Source organism: Lepidochelys olivacea (assembly GCF_965140295.1).
Source record: "Lepidochelys olivacea isolate rLepOli2 genome assembly, chromosome: 23".
NCBI classification, from domain to species: domain Eukaryota; kingdom Metazoa; phylum Chordata; order Testudines; family Cheloniidae; genus Lepidochelys; species Lepidochelys olivacea.
In genome coordinates this window covers 13,207,834-13,228,858 of record NC_140433.1, presented here as the reverse complement: position 1 = coordinate 13,228,858, position 21,025 = coordinate 13,207,834, and the positions used below count along the sequence as shown (strand labels likewise).

Here is a 21,025-nt window from a genome sequence, read left to right as displayed (position 1 = left end):
CTCAAAAAAGGAAGAGAGTTTCTGGAAAGAAAAAAAGAGAGCATTTGAAATCCAGCTATTCATGCTGTCGAGTGCACATCAGAAAGTTACATATGTCCAACAAAAAGAAAGGAAGGGGGAAGGCTTGGAAGGAGAATGAGATGCTAAAGACTATAGAAAGAAAGGGGAAAAAAAAAAAAAAAAAGACAATTAGACTGTGGATGGGGAAAGGGGAGGGAATGGATCATTACCAAGTTACCTGTAAAGAAACTGAGGAAATGGGGGGGAAAATAATAAATAAAGATCAACTAAACTGAGCATAGACAAAAAACTCCAGGACACAGAAACGGTGAAACTTAGACGTGACTGGAAGATTTGCTGGCAACTGGTTGAATCCATTAGCGGAGGGACGACCAATTCCCGGCAGCTGTGTGGTCTGCATCACCCCAATTCCACTCTCTCTCTACGTCAGGTCCCCCCGATTCTTACAATGTCTCTAAGCAACAGTCTCTGAGGCGGGGGGTTAGGCGATCAGGGCTCGATCTTTCGGCTTTCATTCTCCTCCACTGTGCTTTCGGCTCTCTCTTTGTTTTCTCTTTTTGCCCAGGTGCGCCTTTTTTTGGTTTGGCTTTCTTTCGAAGGCTGGCCAAAAAGCTCAAAAGCAGGGGTGAGAGAGAGAGAGAAAACTGAGACAACGTTAGTTTCAGATCAAGGTGGAAATATATACAACATCCAACAAAGGATTTACTCTTTAAAAAAACAAAAAAAAACAAAAAAACCCCAACAATGTCAACAAAAGAAAAATCACAACCCGACCTGCTAAAGTTTATCATTAAAAAAAGTAGAAAAGATACTTTACAAAATACAATGGATTTCTCTCCTTATTTACATCATAGAAGGGTGGGGTTCTGTACAGCACATCCTGGAGAAATATACACAGAGAAATCACATTTCCAAGAAGAGATTAGCATTGCACAGAGGAAATGGTTTCCTTGGCTTTTAAAGTGCCAGGAGGATCTAGACAGTTCTGGAAAAGACTTCCAGACCGGCCGGCTCTAGACGTTTGCTTCCTGTGGCTAGGGTCGTTTAACTAGGCAGCCCAGCTAAGCTCTGGGTTTTTCTTTCCTTCCGGAGTTCACTTCTGATTGCTCCGGGCGGGAGGAAAGGAAAGTGTGTTGCGTTTTGTAGTTGATTTCTCCCGACACAATTTGCACAGATCAGCAGGGGTAAGGGCGGTTCTTTGAACACGGGCATGTGCGCGCCGAGCCGAAGACTGAGGTGGCACGGGCTGGCATTCACACTAGGTGAGGGCATTTTGCTGTGGAGGACAGGCTGCGTTCCCTGACCCTCCCCACCCCAGCGCCCCTGGAGAACGATCCGCTGGCAAGAGACTAAAGAAAAGCGTTAACATCGCGGGGCCCCTGCCCAGCATGCCATGGAGGAGCTGTCCAGCGGCCGGCCGTCTTACCCTCTTCCGTCTGCGGAGGTGCGTGGAGGCAAGGGGGAATGCCCCGGTGGCTGGCCTGTGGCACACACCAAGCCGCCATTACCCTTTGGTTGCGATTAGAGGGGGGCTTTGGAGGAGTGGGGGGTAGGTTAGAAGTTGGCCAGGACTGCTAAGCTCTGCCTGCAGTCAATCTTGGTTGCGTCGGTGCCTGTGTACACCAGGGACAGAGCGGCTAGGAAGAGCTGGCACTCCTCCGCAGCCTCGAAGGCCAGCTCGGACTGAACGTAGGAGACGGGGAGCACCGGGCGGAAACTGAAGGAAACAAAACGAAACAAATAAACAAAACCCACCAAGGAACGGGGGGAAAACGCAGCAGGAGGCAGGTTAGGACAAGCACAGACTGAACCGCCACCTAACGGATCTAGCCAGTACACCCCTCCACCTCAGAGCTGCCCCCCACAATGCCCTGCCTCCCAGGCCTGACCCCAAGCGACCTACCCCACTAGATCTGCCCCCCCGCAAAACCCTGCCCCATTAGATCTGACCCCACACCGCCATTCCCCCCGGACCTGACTCCCGAACAGCCTGTACACACACTCCTCCCTCCGCAGCTCTGATCCCCCCACGTCCTTCCCCGACCTGACTCCCAGGCAGCACCCCCGCAACGAAGATCAAACCCACACGGGTAGCTGCCTGCCCCAAACCACTAGCTCCCACCCATCCCTGCAGTCAGTTCAGTAGCCTGCACCCTGACAGCAACTATCCACATCCCAGGTCAAGCGGTGGGTAGCAGACACACCCTCCCCCTGCACCCATGCTCTTCGGGGGGATGCACCCCACGCCTGTAAGGGGCAGCGCGAGGTCCCTTCTTTCAAGAGCAGGGAAGGCAGCTGCCATGGGGCCGATCTGATTGCTAGAATCTCCCTGTGTGGCCACTTAGGCCACTCCCAACCCTCCTCCCTCTCTAGCTTTGCCCTTGTCCCACCCACAACAGCCTGGCCCCCCCGCCTCCACCACTTTAGGCAGCAGCCTGGCCCCGGTGAATCTCAGCTGGAGAGGGAGGGCAGCCGAGCCCAGCTGAGCCTCCCCCGCTCCCCGAAGGGAAACCCCAGCGCTTTCCCAATCAGAACGGAGAAGGTTTCAGGAGATCTGACCTCCAGAAAAAAGTGCCCCCGTCCAGCACCACGGCGCCACCCTGATCCCGACCTGGGTGCTACTACTGTCAACGTAACGGGAACCCCTCCCCACTAGTCCTGTCTGGGGGCGACGGCACTAGGACACCTGGATCTGCCACCGCTTGGCAAGGTGCGAACCTGGATCTCCCATGAATTAAGCCCCCCACACCCTGAAGATTCGCTGCCGGGCTACAATCCCCTGCCTCAGCCCAAGCCAGGCCGGTCCCAGCTCCCTGCTTCAACCCAAGGGCTACACAGCATCTGGACACGGAGCAGAGACGAGTCCCTGACTACTGGCTGCGTTCTACTTACCTACCGGAGGGAGACGGCTACTCGGAACCAGAGGAGCTGGTTAAGATCATGGACGACCCCCCCTCTCCCCACCGACCTAGGTCACCCCCCTACCAGCGTGGGATCCTTCCTAACCCTGGCCCTAGTTGGCCAATCGGACACAGCCGTACAGCGAGCCGGGAGACGACCGGAGGAGAGGTGACTGGATGCACCCACATCTCTACCCCAATTCGGACGGGAGGCGCCAGGCGCCTCCGGAGGACGGCGCTCAGCCAGCGAGGGGGCACCACAGCCCAGCCGCCAGGCAGGGGGTGGGGTTAGCGGGCGGGGCGCCCTCCCGACCCGACATACGTTTTGATCATGGCTTTGAGCGCCGCCTTCCTCTCCCGCTCGGCGAACTTGTCAATGAGGTAGCCGGACATGCAGGGCGCCTGGCGGTAAAGCCTGAAGAAGCGGTGGTAGTTGGACAGGGCCCAAGCGGCGCGCAGGGCCAGGGCGTGGGCCACGCAGGGGTCCGCCTTCAGCTCCTTGGTCAGGTAGGCCAGCTCCGTGGTGATGTCTGCAGGGGAGGGGAGGCAGGCGGTTATTGCGGCCGGCCACAGGCCCGTTCCCAGCCCTGGGGGCAGGGCAGAGCAGTTGCGGTCTCCTGGTACTGGCTGGGAGGCTCTCCATCTCGGATGGCCATTTTCATTGGCTCTTGGGCGTCCCTGTGGGCTCTATGGCTCAGAATCCCTGGGGAGTCCTCCAGGGCTCACCATAGAGTGGCAGACTGGAGCAGGGTGATGGACAGAGTGGCACTTACACAGGCAGGCACTCTGGGGCCAAGGGGGGGGGGACCCCACCCGAAGGCTGGGCAGCCCTGCTCTGCAGCCAAGGGCTGAGCTGTGGGGGGATGACACCACTCTAGGGAAGGGTCTCTATGGTTAGGGAATGTGGGGCCAGCAGCCAAGGAGGACTTATGCCAAGGTGGCGGCTCTGCATATTTACACTGCATGAGCCTCCCCATCCCGTCCCCGGCCAGGGCCTGCCCAGCTCGCTCACCTCCGGAGTTCTTGGTGAAGATGTAATAGAGGATGCGGTAGGCGGTGAACTCCCCCACGTTGCCCGGCAGGTTCTCTGCATAGAGAGACTTGAGCTGGGTCTGGCACTGGTTGAATTCCTCATGATCTCCCTGGGGAGAGACGGGAATTCCTGTTACCGGGCCAGAGCCCGACTCACCCAAGGCGCATTGACAACGGACTGGGGAGAGAACCCAGGAGTCCTGGCTCCCAGCCCCCCACTGCTCTAACCACTAGGCCCCACTTCTCTCCCGAAGTCAGGGATAGAACCCAGGAGTCCAACTGGATGCTCAAGCCCACTTGCCCTTTTTTGCCCCCCTTACACCAGGCCCATTCCACGTTGCCCTCAACACTCCGGTTTTATCTCAGCGGACAGACATCCCGCCCCTGCCTCCTGACACCTACCCCCAACGACAGAGCAAGCGTGCAGGCGACAACCCAGACCCCACCCCCCTCACCTTCTCCAGCGCTATCCGGGCATGGGTTTCGTACACCTCCACCGTGAACTCCGTGCGGATGCCCTGAACCTGCATGGAGCAGGGGAGAGGGGTTACTCCAGACACAAGCAGGGATCCCCATGGGACGCTCTACAGCCTGCATTACCAGGTCGGATTCGAACACAACCCCCTCCCCCAGTGATGACTGGCCTGCCACCAGACTGTCCCATGGAGCCGCTTCTCCTGTACTGAGAGTGGCAGAGGTCGGGAGCCTCCAAAAGGGAATCTCTGGGGCTCCCAGTAACCCGGCCGACGGAGCGGCTGCCATCTTAAGAGCTCTGACTAGCTGCTCCCCCCAGGGGTGCCAACAGGGCAAGCCAGCGAGGTGGGCAGCTCCGGAGAGCGAGGAGAAGTTAACCCCACGGCCCAGGAGTCAGCACTGGTGGATCCAAGGGCCGGGAGGAAGAGTTTGTGTACACAGAATATAGTGATACAGCAACGCACAAAGCCTCCTGTCTAGGAAGGGAGAATTCCTCCCCCGACTCAAGACAGGAAGTTGCTTGTAGCTGCCACCAATTTTGACTGAAGTCAAACAGCAAGTGAATGGTACGGTTGGATAGAGAACCCAGGAGTCCTGGCTCCCAGCCCCCTTTGCTCTAACCACTAGACCCCACTCCCCTCCCAGAGCTGGGGAGAGAACCCAGGAGTCCCGGCTCCCAGCCCCCCTGCTCTAACCACTAGACCCCACTCCCCTCCCAGAGCTGGGGAGAGAACCCAGGAGTCCCAAGTCACACCATGTCTAGCCATTTAGAGCTTGTCTATATTGAGAAGTTAATCAACACGGCTATAGCAGGAGAATGATCCAGTGTGACCCCGCGTAGACACCCAAGACTGGAGTCACTATTCTGTGTCCAAAGCGACCGGTTTCCCCGCGCAGAGGAGCCCCCAGAGGAAAGGGCTCTGCCAAGACCCGTATTTGCAGCTCCACTCCCTGGGGACCCCTCCTGGGAGAGGGGCCGGCAGCTCACCGTGAGGTCCTGCCGGAGCGATTTCATCTGCTCGCAAGCAAAGGCATAATCCTGCTTCTCCTTCCAGTGCGACTTCACCATGGACAGGGATTTCTTCAGCACCTGGGAATGCAGAGCACCTGGGTGAGCAGGGGACACGCGAGAGCGGCAACGCCCAGGGGACAGCAGCGCCCTTGCTAGACAGGACGAGGGGAGCGGAGCCTCAAAGCGCCCAGCCCCAGCGCTTCACGAGACAGCAGGCCACGAAGCCAGGCTGGCCCCCGGGCCACGAGCAGGCTGATGGCTGCTTTGGAGGGGTGTGCCTTTGGGGGTGATGACCATAGTGCCAGGGGCTGCCCAGACCTTGTTGGATCATATTAAAGAAGTTCTGTATTAAAATCACAAATGAGTTTGATTCCCCAGAGTTTAAATTCCAGGGTATCACTAATTAAGAGGTCTCTTGGTTTTTGGTGCTGTTTCTCTCCCTCTGTGTGTGAAACTTGCAAGCTGCTAATTGTGTTAGTACATTCTAAGACAGAGTCTGTTCTCAAAGCAATTCACAGAGAGAGAGACTCAAAGCAATACTCTGTAACAACAGAAACAGCACCCAGAGACTCCCCGCCCTTTTGTTGTATTAACAATTGTGATTAAAATAGAGATAGAGGATGGATGTGGATGGATGCTTGGTGTGGATAATAACTGAATGATCAGGGAGGTGCCAGCCTAAGAATCCAGTGTCCATCGGCTGAAGAAGGCGTCAAGTGGAAATAACCAGAGGACCCCCCGGAGGGCAGACTGGAATCCACCCAACAGCCTCAAGAATGGGAGAACCAAAGAACAAGATAACATCTTGGAGCCGTCAGGAGTGTGCTATCTGCTGATTGATTCAGCAACAGCATGATGAAGCAATTCCCATAGACTGGCATAGGAAGAAATTCCTATAAAAATAGACTCTAAAAAGTGAGAACTTTGGGGTCTGATTCTGCAAACCAACTTCCAGGAGCATCAGATGAGCATCTGACAAGGCCCTGCTCCCTCCTCATGTCCAGGCCACCTGGCCAGTGGCTTGGCATGAGCAACTCTAAGGCTGGTAACTATGATAACAACCTTGCAGAACCTGTGTGTGTGTGTTTGTATGAATGAATGTGTGAATAAATAGGAGATTGAATGGAATGTTATAACTAGAACTAAATGCTTACTATGATTCTTTCTGTATTCACAATAAATGTGGTATTTTGCCTTTTTCCCTTTAATAAGATCCTGCTGGTTTTTATTTTATTGGTACAACAACCTCTACCCAAGATCAGCCCCCCATGCCCAGACCCCAACCAAGATCCGGGGCCCACCCTCACCCTGCACAGACCCCAACCCCAGGATCCAACCCATACCGACCCTGCCAGGGCCTGAGACATAGTCGCACCCCCTCCGACATAAACCCATCCCCTATGCTCCTCCCAACCCCAGATCAGGGCTCACTATTACAGCAGGCCTCCCCCTTCCCACACGCAAACATGCCATGCAAAATTTGGGGGTCCCAATCACGCAGTACAGGCCCAAGTTGAGACCAGAGGCCCAGCTTCCATATGTGGGGTGCTGCCTAGACAGAGTCCCCATGCTGGAGTATGGCACAGACAAAGCCTGGGAGGGGAAACTGAGGCAGGAAACAGGGAAGTGACTTCCCCTCCCCCACCCCCCAAGGCATCTTGGACTCTAGCCACTAGCGCACGATGGCACCAGCAGCTTTCACGGGGCAGAGCATTGGCTCCTCGCCTTGCCGGATCACCAGATACCCTCGGAGCTGTGATCTCAGCTGGGACACCCCCTCGGCTCCCAGCATTATGGTCCCCTCTCCAATCCCATCTGGGGCCCCTGGCCTGCCCCGGGGCACTACAGTAACCCCAGTGGAGGCTGCCCGGCACTCACCGAGACAGGCCGGACGGTGGAGGGGTCAGGGGCGCATGTGAGCCGCAGGTAGTGCTTGGTGATCTCCTGACAGGTGCCCATAATCTTCAGCTCATTCCAGTCCAGGCTCTCCGAGCCAGCAGGGTCCAGGCTATTGATGGACAGGATGAGGGGCTCCAGGCGCAGCTTCTTGGAGTGGCCATGCTGGAAGCGGGCTGCCCGCCGCTGCTTCTTGAACTCCTTCTCGGGGTCCTCGTAGTCCATGGCGTTCCGCCTGCGGTTGCGCTTGGAGGGGCCCTGGTCATGCCTGAAAGGAACGTGGCCAGGAGGCCCAGCTCAGCAGCCAAGTGGAGGGGGCAGCAGATTTGCCCAGGGTCACATGGCAAATCTGTGGGAGGAACTGGGATAGAACCCAGGAGTCCTGACTCCCACTCTGCCCTCGCTCTAACCCGCTAGCCTCCATTCCCCACCGAGAGCCCAGGAGAACCCAGGAATCCTGGTTCCCCATCTGGGCTCAAACTCTGCTTCTTTGCACTCCGAAGCCACAGACCAACCTGAAGCTAAGCCAGGCTGGTCCCGACCCCCAAGAGTTCCCCACCTAACCACTTCCTGGCTGGCATGCCCAAGACCGGTACGCAGCGGGGTTACCTTTTACCCCTCTGCACCCTCATGCGGCCCCGGTCCACGTGCCCCCCTCGGCCGCGGTTTTTCGGCGCGCTCCTGCGGCTGGCCAGACGGCAATCGGTGCCGGAGAAGGAGCTGTCGGAGTCCGAATGGGAATCGCTGCCCGAAAGAGGCAGGGTTAGAACACAGCAATCCTGGTGCCCCCCCGCCCCGAGAGCCAGCCCACCCCTGAAATTAGGCAGGGAGCAAGGGCTCTTCCCCAGCTGTCCCGCCCCGCCCCGAGTCTCCTGCGTGGGGGGGGTGAGAGCTCCCCCTGAGCAGGAGAGGCACTGGGATGCACAGGTACTTCTCCCCCACTCTCAGAGCAACGGCTCAGGCTCTCCGCAGACTCAGGCAGGTGTCACCGTGCCGATCACACTGGGGTCCCATTTCCAGTGTTGTCTCCCCACCCACCAGGTTAAAAGCTAAGTGTCTTGGAGGGGCCCGAGGGGCTGAGCCAGCATGGCGTCAGGGATACCAGCTTGGCTAGGCCTCTTGGTCTGATCCAAGAAAAGGCCGGGATGGGGAATACCAGGCTAGACAGGCCCAGGGGCCTGATTGGGGGAAGGGGGAGGACGAGGGGGCCAGGACGCCAGGTAGGACAAGCCCCCGGGGTCTCATCCTGTCTCTAATCACATCACACCTTCGGGGCCTAGCTAGGGCTGTCTGAGGGGCTCAGCCCTCAGGTATCCCAGGTTGGTGATGACTCCCCGAGGACTGGCTGGGCCCCCGTGCGGCCCCACAGTCCCCTACCTGCGCCGGAAGTGACGGCTGGGCGAGCGAGAAGACGAGCGGGAGCGGGAGCCAGCGCTGGAGGACGAGCTGTTCTCCTTCATGAAGACGTTGCGGTTCCCAAATTTGGTGGGGAAGCTGTTCCCTCGGGCCCGGCCAGCCCCGCTGCCCCCCCCGCGCTGGGACTGGGAGCCCACCGTGCTGCCCCCACTGCTGCCCCTTTGCTGCTGCTGCTGCGGCGACAGGACGGAGGGCATGGGGCCCCGGGGAGCGTGAAGTGAAGACATCTCCCAGCGCTTCTTCTTGGGGCTCTCGGCCGTGCTGTCCCTGCCCAGCCTGGAGGGGAGGGCACACGTTACAAGAGAGGCCGCTGGGGGTCAGAGCGTTGCTAGTGTTCGCTGAGGGAGCCTCAGCTCTCTGCCTCTTGGGGGGCCGAGATCACCCCTTTTTCCAACAGCGCCTACTCCTGACAGTATCTGGAGAACCCAGGAGTCCTGGCTCCCAGCCCCGCACTGTTCCACCCCCCGACCCTCACCCGGCTGGCACCGTGGCTCACCCCGGCAGCGGCTCCCTGCTCCAGTCGATGGTGTAGGCCGTGCCGTCTTGCAGCCTGGCTTGAAGCACCTCTTTCAGCAGCTTCTCCGTCCGGTCCTTGTCCTCCTCCGACTCGCAGGCAGTGAAGCAGCGCTGGACGTACTCCTTCATGTCCTGGGGCCAGTCCTCTGGTTTGCCGGCAGACGAGCTGCAGGGGAAGGACCAGAATAGAAGCCAGACGTTAGAGACCCAAGGTGAGCCAATGAAGTGGGGTTTGGGATGGGAGATAAACTCCTGCGGTCCAGGGCATAGACCAGCTCCTAGCTGATGGGACTTATAGATCCCAAGATGGGGCAACACTAGGGTAGATCATGCTAGATGTTTCCAGAAGGTGTGGGTGTGACATGATGCCCCATATTCTTCATAAAGATATGGTCATGATATGGAAACAGTATAACTAAGGTATGTTCTATGCAACATGGGTCATGTGAGGTATCATGAGAAAGGCTATGATTTACTGAATATGATTATCCTGTTTGTATGCATGGATCATTTCTGTATCTGAAGTTAGGAATACCGACTATGTAACAATTACAACTGTGTGTAAGTTAGGAATACCGACTATGTAACAATTACAACTGTGTGTAAACCCAGGGAATGCCTGCCAGAGAGTACGCAAACCTGGATGGGCCATTAGGAAGGACAATAGGACTTTGAAGATACTAATCTCTTGTCTTCCAGAGAAGTTTCCTGGGATGCTGCTTTGACATTACAGAGTCAGGTGATCATGTCACCTGGTACTAGGCTCCATCTTGGACTTCTAGTGTTTTTCCATTAAGAGGGGATGGGGGTCAAACAGGGAAACAAAGGATTCCTGCCATATGCAAATCCTATTTAAGGCTGGGAAGTGAGTTAATCTTGGTTCTTCTCCATTGCCTCCCTGCCCAAGAAGGAAGACTGCTGAAAACACCTGAAGAAAAAAAGGAACTAAGCTGAGGGGTGGTGCAGCAGGGGTTGAGCCCAGGCGAGAAAGGTCTGGCCTGTGAAAAGAATACCTAGAGATTTAAGCTGCAAGCAATGCAGTTTATCTGCAAGAAACTCTGCAAACTGCTTGAAACAACAACATTTAGGGTGAGAAATTATTATTTGTAGCCAATATTCTTTCGTGTATTAAGCTTAGTTTGCGTGTTTTGTTTATTTGCTCAGTAATCTTATAGATTCATAGATATTTAGGTCTGAAGGGACCATTATGATCATCTAGTCTGAACTCCTGCACAACACAGGCCACAGAATTTCACCCACCACTCCTGCAAAAAAACCTCTCACCTATGTCTGAGCTATTGAAGTCCTCAAATCGTGGTTTAAAGACTTCAAGGAGCAGAGAATCCTCCAGCAAGTGACCCATGCCCCAATGCTAGAGGAAATCTGCTTTGTTCTGTTTGCTAGCTATTAGAATCACTTACAATTTACCGGTTTCAGAGTAACAGCCGTGTTAGTCTGTATTCGCAAAAAGAAAAGGAGGACTTGTGGCACCTTAGAGACTAACCAATTTATTTGAGCATGAGCTTTCATGAGCTACAGCTCACTTCATCGGAAAGCTCACTTCATTGGAAAGCTTCACGAAAGCTCATGCTCAAATAAGTTGGTTAGTCTCTAAGGTGCCACAAGTCCTCCTTTTCTTTTTACAATTTTCTTTTTAGTTAATAAACTTTTTTGTTTATTCTAAAACCCGGATTGTGCAATTCATAGATCTCTATACAGCACAAGACAATATAATTTCGGGTTTACACTGCACAGGGTGTGTGCACCAGAGTGCTGGGCAATTCCCTGAGCTGAGTCTTCCCATGCAGAGCTGATTGCAGACTGTGTGTGATTCTACACCTGGGAGTGTCCCTACCCACATGCGTGTGCGCAGGAGGACAGGGTGAGGCCAGGCTGGTGGAACGGGTGGGCCCAGTGGGACCCCAGTACATCAAGTGGCACCCTGGAAGGGGGGTCCAACCCGTCACAATGGGAAGTATTGACCTGTTGGACAAGGAACTGGGAAGCCCCCAACTGGAGTCCTGTGTCCCATTTCGGGCACCCATGGGTTTTTCCCCCCATAGATTCCAAAGCCAGGAGGCACCGTGGTGATCACCTAGTCGGATCTCTTTAACACAGACCAGAGAACTCTCTGGAAATAATTCAAGGAAGAGGAATCCAAGCCAGACGGGCAGAGAAGGGCTGCTAGGACAATCAGGGAGCAGACAGCTGATTTTATGAGAAAATTTTGCCCACAGGGAGTTCAGGGGCAATGCTGGGAATCTAACTCAGCTGTCACTCCCAGCCCTGTGTCGCTTCCCCCTTTGTAGACCATCCCACTTCCCTTAGGCATTGTGAGCATGACTGACTGACTGGGAGGGGAGCGAGACACATACCCTTGGTTGTGATGTTTCTCTGAGTTCTGCTGTGGCCCGAAGTTGCAGTGCTGGTCCGAGGTCCCAAAGTTCTGGTTCGTTAGCACAAAGGGGCGTTTCTGGATGTTGAATTTCAGGCCACCAGCTCCAGGGGCTTCTGCTGGGACAAGAGAGAAGTTTACCGGATGGCTTGAAGCAGGAGGTGAGTTACAAGATTTTTAAATCCTTGGGTTTGAGGGACTCACTCGAGATCAAGCCCCAAAACTAGATACATGGGACCCCAACATCTGTTGGACTTGATTTAAGCCAATCCACCATCTCTCTCATTTTACTTGGAAACAGAATCTTCTTCACTTCCTGTCCTGAACTGCTACGTTGTCTTGCTGTGCTGATGGTAAAACCCCTGTATAAACAGCCCCACATCCCATCCCAGAGGTGTCTTCATCTCTGCATTAGGTGAGGGACCCTGTGTAGCCAGTCCCACACTCCACCCTAGAAGCGACTGCATGCAAACACAGGGCAAGCAATACTGACTTCTCACAGGAGGGGAGATGAGTGCCTCTAGAGAGAAGGCAGAAGCCTAATACACTTGATGCTCCTTAGAGGAACGTCTCCATTGCGGAGCACGCCCCCATGAGGTGGGAAGGGGTATTACTGTCGTTTGACAGATGGGGAGCAAGTACAAACTGCTGCTATGCTCTGAAGAGCTGTGTAAACAGCTCTGTGTTTACTACCTCTTGATTTATAATCAAGCACGCTCATTTACAAGTCAAGAGATGCTTTTCCTCATCACCAGGGCCACAAACTTCACCTGGGCTCTGAAAGTTACGCTGGGGCCCAACTCTCACCTCTCACCACCAGTAAAGGGTCAGCAACAGGAACATTATTAACAGCTGGGATGTTGCGTGAGCCAAAATACAGTCCCGCTCCCGCTGCCAGAGCAGGGCTGGCTCTGTGCTGCCAATGGGGATGAGCGGCTGACCTGAGTCAGGAGCGCATGCAGATGCCACAGAGAAGATGCAAGGCTTGGGGCTGGCGAGTTACAGTCACTTCCAAGGAGCTGTGCTGAGAGACCCACTCCAGCTCATCCAGCCACTCGGCCGAGGAGAGCGAAGTAGAGCCCAGGAGAGCCCGATCACCAGTCTCCCCCATTCCACCCCCCTTCCTGCTTTAATGCCTAAGAATCGCCCAGAGCTGGGAACAGAATCCAGAAGCCTTAGCTCCCCATCCTAGCCACCGGAAAGTGCTCTGGGTTCTGTTCCTGCCCCCTCCCCACTGCTCTAACCCACCAGACCCAGGGGTATGACCCAGGAGTCCTGGCTCCCAGCTTCCCCTGCTCTAATCCTTTGATACCCCCACCCACCCAGGCCCGGTACCCAGGAGCAGCCATTTGCACCCAGGGCCAGGACTCACGTTTCATGCGGTTCCACAGCGGCTGCCCCTTCTTGGGCTTGGGCCCCTCTGAGTAGGCGTGCTGGCTGTAGGAGGCACCCGAGTTTTGCTGCAGGTGCTGGCCCCCCGACGAGCCACCCTGCTGCTGGCCCATGGTGCCCCCGGGGTGGCTGCCATGCTGCGGAGGCGGCTGCGGGGGGGTGGAGGTGGCCATCTGCTGCTGTTGGTTGGGGTAGGCCATACCTTCCTCCATGCCAGGGACCGGGGGCTGGAAGGGAGAGAAAGACGCTCTCAGTGGAGGGTGGCACACGCCTGTCCTGCACAGGTTTCAAGGCCCGGTGAGAAGCAGATTACGGGGAGAGGTGTAGACAAACTGGCCCATCCCCACTCCCAGATACACCAGTGTAGCCCCACGGCCTTCACGGGGCAAGGAGGGGGAAACTGGGCCAACAGCAATTTTCAGCCTGTTGTCTTAAGAATTGGGGAGCGGCCAAGGGTTACAAGCCCCTGGCTCAAGAGGAAAAGTCTCTAACTCAGTTTCTTGTCTGCTGCCATACACCCAGTCCCTGTGCTCTATCCTGCCCACTTCCCAGAGCTGGGGAGGGAACCCAGGAGTCCCGGCTCCCAGCCCCCCACTTTAACTAGACAACACTCCCACCAAGAGCTTCAAACAGAATCCAGTGATTTCTCACTCCCAGTACCTCCTGCTCCAACCCCCAGGGAACACTGCACCTCTGAGCCAAGGACAGAACCCAGGTGCTCAAAGTCCTGTTCTAACCACTAGGCCACAATCCTGATGCGACACCTGGCCCCGGGCGGGAGGAAAGAACCGAGCGCTGTCCAGAAGTTCGGGCACCATGACCCCTGAGCACTCTGCGAGGGCTGGGACATTAGGACCTACCTGGCTCATGTTCCCTTGGTGCTGGCCCGGACCTTGCGGCTGCTGGGCTGATGAAGAGGAATAGGACCCTGTGACCCCGTACTGGTTGGGGAAGCTGTAGCCTGGGTAGACGTTCTGCAGAGAAGAGCCCAGCCCCACAGAGTCGCATCAGGACACAGCACTTGGCAAGAGTTGAACAAATGCTGGCTAACCCCCCCGCCCCCCCAAGACATTAAATGCCCCCCACATGTCCTGAAGTCAGCTCCCACCACCCAGCACCTCTCATGAGCTGATGCTAAGTCACTTAGCAAGAGATGAGCTGGGGCTCGAACCCAGGGCTCCTGAAAGGTCACAAACACAGGGCGGGGCTAGATCGCTCACCATTGGGTAACAGTAATTGTAGGGGTATCCGAAGCTGTACGGCTGGTACCACTGGTAATACTGTTGTTGCTGCTGCTGCATGGCGTTTGGGTCGCCTTGCGGAGACGCATACTGCAGAGAAACATACGGGATCATCAGGAAAGGCAGTGACGAGGGCGGGCAGACTGGACCCCATTAGCCACGTGCAGGGCTGCAGTTAGTCCTCCACTGGCTATCCCAGGATGCACTGCACCGGGTACCAGACCTCTGGATATGAGCTGCTGCTGCGGCAGCAGGGGATAGCAACCCAGGGGGTCCCCAGCATGCACAGTAAGCGCACACACACGACACGGTCGACAGACGACGGTGTCTAAAACCAGGGCGTGGGCACCATCCAACTGGGTCAGTCGACAGACTGGAAGATCACTGGGGGGCTTGTTGTTCTGGGTTTGTACAGCAGCTCACACGACAGGGCCCTGATCCATGGCTGTGGCTCCTGAGGGCGGTAGCCACGTAGATAAAGAAGAGCGAAGGTGTCCAATCAGCAAGGTATAAAATGCAGTCATCCCAAGTGGTCTGAGGTGATTTGTGGGACCAGATGGGGCCTCTGCAGCGCTTGGGGCTGGCCCTATACGAGACAGTCCCTGCTCTAGAGAGTCTGACGCTCTAAATGGACAAGACGGGCAGAGGAAGGGGACTGGAGGGTACGTGACTTCCCCAGGTTCACCCAGAAAAGCCAGGTCTCCCAAGTTCCAGTCCTGCGCTCTACTGACTAGGTCACACCGTCAGCCCAAGTCATGTAATGAACCAAGTGAAATGGCATGGAAATTAAACCTTTGATCCTTCTCTTGGATGCTGGGGCAGGGTAAGATCTCCCGACACGCTGGCTCCCAGGAGACCAGAACCCCATGGAAAAGCGGCGGGGCCTGTTAGGGGGGAGGGATAGCTCAGTGGTTTGAGCATTGGCCTGCAGGGTTGTGGGTTCAATCCTTGAGGGGGCCATTTGGGTCAAAAATTGGGGATTGGTCCTGCTTTGAGCAGGGGGTTGGACTAGATGACCTCCCGAGGTCCCTTCCAACCCTGATATTCTATGATTCTATTCTATGATTCTACCTGCGTGTTAGCCAGTCCGTTGTTGGAGCCCTTGTTGGTCCCAGAGGCAGCGTTGGCTTTGCTGATACTAGCCAGTGCCTGCCTGGCTTTCTCCCACTCAGGGTTCTCGTGCGCCTGCCCCTCCATGCTGTTTTCCCGGGCCGTGCTGTTCCCTAGATTGTACTGGGGAGCCCTGGACGTGTCAAGAGAAAGATGAGAGTTATGCCTGAAGCCTGGGAATCCCTCTGCCCTGGCTGCACAGGTAAGGGTCAGCCCCAGGCAGTCGAGGGTAAAGCAAGCTGCAGTTTAAGCTAAGAGCAGAAGGGAGGCAGGAGTGCCACCCAGAGGATAAATACAGTGATTCTCTTGGCAGTCACCGTACTGCACACACCTCATCTCTGCCGCTGTGCCCTCCTCCTCCACTCTAGGGTCTCCTCTTCACACATGGTAACTAATGAGGACACACTATGACGCTTATCTGCCCCACCCTCCCCTCCCCTCCCCGCTGTAGTATCTAAGCACCTTGTAATCTTAATGTATTGATCCCCACAGCAGCCCTATGAGGCTGGGAAGGGCTATTATCCCCCTGCTACAGAGGGGAAACTGAGGCACAGAGAGGCTAGGAGGGAAAGGAACCCTAATCACTAAGTCCATCCTGCTCTGGGAGTCATGTCTCCATGACCCCCCCCAGCCAAACACAATATGGCCACTAGGAACTAGACTGAGATACTTCATTTCACACAGATCACCAAACTGCCAGAGGGGAGAAGCCTTCACGCATGAGATCCAGAGTCAAACTTAGAAGTGGCTAGCTCTGTCCCTTACTGCCAGTCCCCTTCTCCATAAGAGAACCTGGCCTACTGTGAAAGAGGCGCACATGCCCAGATAGCCACACCAGTCTCACTGGGACTATTACACTAGATGCCTAGGAGTGACTTTATGACGACACAAACAAGCTTTCGTCTTCACAGGTAAGTCAGAGGGCAACGTTACAGCGTGTTATACCTCTGGCCTTCTCACCTGCATTTTGCTCATTAATCCACCTGCTGCCAGAAATACTTCTATGCATTGAACCTCTGAGTGACTTTCAAATAGCTGTCAATTTAGGTTTTTTGTTTTTTTTTTTTTTAATAAAAAAGGAATCTCTAAAAAATATAAAAGAAGCATGCTTCCCACTTCAAAATTACATGGCTTATTTTCAGTTGTCCAATATCTGGCAAGCCCCAGGTCTTAGAAAACTCCCAAATGAACTGTGAAGAAAACTATGCAAAGTCATCTTGCTTGGCCAGGGAGAGGATATTTTAGGAAGCTGAGTAGAATGCCCCTAAATGGATCAGATTTCATACCAATTTTGTGTCTCCTTTTACTTATAATGAAGTGTTTAAGAGGTTTTATGGTAGAAATTCATGTCTTGTCTACCCAGTTCGTTCCTGGAAGACTCTATGGTTGACTGGATAAAAATCAAAGATTATTTTTATGAAATCAGATTTTTTGATTATTTAAATTTTAATAAGGTTTACTTTTTAAAAATAAACCTGTTTAAAAGGAAATCTGAATTTAATACGAGATATGTTAGGCCTAAATAATTAAAAAATAAAATTGCTGAATCCATGAGCGTCTACCAAAAAACTGAGTTAAAAGCTGCTTTTCTAGATAAAGAAAGAATCTGGGGGGAAAAACAAATAACTTTTGACGTCAAACTTTAAATATATGGCACAATAGTAATAACTAAGCAATAGCTCATTCACCTTTTTCCAACATACTAAAATTTACAATTAATAATCTGAAAATATAAAGCTATATTATTGTTTAAATAAGTGTATATAGATACACTGTACATCCAAAGATAGCAAAAAGATATACCTCTACTGTAAAGGTGCTACATTTTAATGGTTATATCAACCAATGATAATACACTTTTCATTAGAAAATAACTGAAGTACAAATGGAAAAGTTGATTTAAATCGATGGTTTAAATGGAGGCTTTCCACTTGGTGAATCAAATCGTGCTTTATATCTATTCATCCAGCTGGAGAACTAGCAGGATTATGACATCACCGGTACCAAGGTGACATGGGGAAAATTAAGTCTTTGCAGGATTCTAAGCCAATGGGAAGGGGAAGATCGTCAGACTCTCTTTCCAACACTGATTTAACTCAAAACTGATGGTCAGGAGAAAAGATCTCTTTGAATCTTTATCCAATGCACCATTCTCTTGGTTTCATAAAAAAGGTTTTGACCCACATCATGATGCAGCACAAGACCCAGTGGCTAGAAGTTAAAGCCAAACAAATTAGAAACACAAATTTGTAACAGTAAGGGTCAGTGGCCAATAAAACAACCTCCCACAGGTTGTGCTGAATTGAATGGTATCAAATCAAGACTGGATGCCTTTCTGAAAGATGCTTTCTTAGTTAAATGAAAGTTATTGGGATCAGTACAAGGGGAATTAGGGGAAATTCAATGGCCTGTGAAATGGGAGGTCAGACTAGATGATTTAATGTCCCTCCTGGCCTTAAAAGTTTGCTAAGCTATGGTTCCCTTGCCTACCACATAAGCCTCCCCCTCAAATACAGGTAAACCCCAATAAACAGTTAATGGTAAAGGAGAGATTTCTTTATACATCACAAAACAAGAAAAAAAAACCACCCTCAGTTTTCCTCCTATCCCGGACAACCTTTAAAACCCACAACACCCTGGCATGCAGCAAAACGGTTCACACATAGTTTTGAGGCCTTTAGAAAGGAACTGAAAATGTGTGGGTCATTTCCACTCCAGGAGGGTCCCATCCTGCAATGAGCACAGCGTGGGGCCCCCCAACAAAGTTGACAGAGGACCCACATGGGCCAAGTGGTTTTGCCTGCGGAGAATTCATTGCAGAACTAGATCTCAGAACTTCACAGTGCTAAACCCAGCCATGCAAATCACGAATGTTACGCTTAATACCAAAGTCAGCCAAACAACATATTTGACTAACACTAATTTGACAGGTTCTCGTACTAAGGCGGTCTGTTTTGTGCTGTATTTCTAAGCCTTTCATTTAATGTTTCTGACAGAGAAACCACCCCCTAAAATTATGTGAAATCCCCAGACCACTTAAAAGGTTTTACTGCCACTCTTTAGTGATGAGGCCATTAATTTGCTTCTGGCTTCCTTGGTCACTCTGATTGGCTCTTTCAGATTTGTGCTCAGAATTTTTATCCCCACACTGTCAGTACTAATAAACGTTTCACCTTACTGAAGCATTTAAAGGGGCTCACCCATCTACTCTAGTCACACTTGACATAATGAAGATGCAGAAGACTTGTTTAGACACAAAAGCTGGACCACTTTGATACCAGTAGAATTAAAGCCGATGCATTAATCTTCCCAGCGTGGATACAATTATCAAGGTGTTTATACTGGTACAGCTCATGCCCACATGAGGGAAATTAGCTATACTGGTATACCTTTATACTGGCGTAGCTGCATCCACTTTAAGGCTTATACTGACATAACTATTTCAGCAATATCAATCGTGCCCCTAATGGAAACAGCTATACCAGTACAAAATCTGTGTGGCTTAACCCACCAGTCCTCCCTCCAGCATTTCTTCACCCCATTTTCAAATGCCATGAGAAAAGATGGGCCTTTCTATGCTGCAGTATAAAAAGGGTCCACCAGGGTCAGGGTCCCATATAGCCCATGGTAACTCTTGCCTTGAAAGAGTCAACATTCTCTTCCAAGTCATTTTAAAATGATAAGTACACAAGACGAGGACAATCCTGTGCGCAGTTACTAGCTCTTGCTTCAGAGGAAGGAGCACAGCCAGCCGCTGTGTCCGGCTCACTACAATACACAGAGAACAAGGATCCATTCCTATCCCTTCTGAGTCACTAGCTCATGCTCTGAAATAGAAGATTTCTTTGTAGCTATTTGGTGACAAGACGATCCAGCCCGGCTAACTAACTAGGGCATGTGGCAACCTGGGAGAATAAGGGGAGCTTAGTTTGCTTTAGGCCCATAAATCTGGGCTTCTGTCAAATGAAGACAGTCACTGCTAGAGACACTTCACTGTTTCCTCTAATCCCCTTCCCCGCAAATACGTCAACACCATGCACACGAAGCAGCAGTGTATTAACGAGCAACCTCTACTGTTCCCACCCAAGCACCCAACATGCAATGATCACCATTCAGAGGATCGCTGGTCGCCTATGTTGGTCGCCATCATGCAGTTGCTGGAGGAGGGGGGGAATCTGGGATTATAGCTGTCGCTCCCGGACCCAGCTCCGAAGACAGAACGCAGCACCCTGGGGTGGTGCCCCTCTCTCGCAGCCTCAAGTCTGTGCCTTCCGGGTGCCTCCTTGGGCAGGAATCCAGGGGCGACCCCTTCGCGCCGTATGGGCGGCGGGGGGCCGGCTCGGGCTGCTGGGCGCTGGTGTGGGAGGGCAGGAACTCAGGCTGCCCAGCCCCACTGTCCAGGGCAGGAAACCGAGGCCCCTTCAGGTCGGGAAGCCGGCAGGGTGTGCGTCAGAAAGCTCCCCCTTCAGTCACAGCCCTCTTACGGGTGCAGACCCCCCCGCCCCCGGCTAGTTCCTCAGCCCCTGGCGACGGGGCCTCCAGCCCCTGATTCCCCTGCAAGCCTCCCTGCCCCGCTCCTCCAGGCCCCCTGGCTCCTGGCACCCCCCCACCTCTCAGATACCCCCCCCTCCCTGGCCCCCACAGGACCCCCTGGCTCCTGGCACCCCCCACCTCAGCCCCCCCCAACTCTCAGAGACCCCCCCTCCCTGCCTGGCCCCCACAGGCCCCCCCAGGCTCCTGGCACCCCCCACCTCAGCCCCCCCGACTCTCAGAGCCCCCCCTCCCTGCCTGGCCCCCACAGGCCCCCCCAGGCTCCTGGCACCCCCCACCTCAGCCCCCCCCGACTCTCAGAGACCCCCCCTCCCTGCCTGGCCCCTCACAGCGGCCCCCAAGGCCTTAAGGGCCTCGTCTCGCCCCACAGCCCCCCGCTAGGCCCCCGAAACCTCCGGGCCCCCGAGGCCGCACCCAGGGCCCTGCCCGCCCCGCGCCGGCTCCCCTGGGCCTCGGGCCGCGCCTCAGGCCGCGGGCTCCGCTCCCGGCCCGGCCTCGGCCGCCGACGTCCGGGCGCCGCGCGCTGCGCTGCGGGGGAGGGGCGGCGCCGGGGGGGTCTCGCGCGCCGCGCTGGCTCCGTCCCGCGCTCTCAAGATGGCGGCGGCGGCCCCCTGGTTTTTTTTTTTTTTTTTTTTTTTCTCCCCCGCCCGCTCGCGTCCTTCCGGGGCGCCTCGCGCGGCACGCAGCGTGACGCACGCGGAGAAGGTGGAGAAAGAGAGCGAGAGCCCGAAGTTCAGCGGCGGCGGCGGGGTGACGTCACGACGCAGGGCTCTTCCCCCGCCCCCTTTCCTCTCCTTTCGACCAATCGGGAGGGAGGAGCTGGGGTTAGATTGGCGAACAGGGCGGAGAGGCGGGGCGCGTCAGGAGCAGCCAATGAGAGCAAAGAGGGTGGTTGCCCGGGGAGGGATGGTGGCGTAGGAGGGACATATCCCTTCAAAGGCGGAAGCAAGAAAATGGGGGAGGGGCTCCGAGCTAGGGGTCGCCTGGGTTCTCTCCTCAGCGCTGGCAGAGGGGGGGAGTGGGGTCTAGTGGTTAGAGCAGGGAGGGGAGGGGGCTGGGAGCCAGGACT

The 21,025-nt window shown here is 54.4% G+C and overlaps 1 protein-coding gene across 1 annotated transcript; it reads right to left on the bottom strand.

Annotated features, from left to right (window-relative positions):
- Positions 1-21: 21 nt before the first annotated feature.
- Positions 22-19,958, bottom strand: LENG8 (leukocyte receptor cluster member 8). Its single transcript, XM_084612668.1, has 15 exons — positions 19,515-19,958; positions 15,367-15,538; positions 14,275-14,385; positions 13,915-14,028; positions 13,035-13,281; positions 11,643-11,778; positions 9,248-9,433; positions 8,713-9,027; positions 7,945-8,079; positions 7,318-7,603; positions 5,416-5,517; positions 4,409-4,477; positions 3,934-4,063; positions 3,244-3,451; positions 22-1,738 (listed from the first exon to the last, which is right to left on the bottom strand). Exons 1-15 carry the CDS (start codon positions 19,553-19,555, stop codon positions 1,576-1,578), a joined length of 2,415 nt encoding a protein of 804 aa, XP_084468794.1. The 5' UTR covers positions 19,556-19,958; the 3' UTR covers positions 22-1,575.
- Between the last annotated feature and the right edge of the window lie 1,067 nt (positions 19,959-21,025).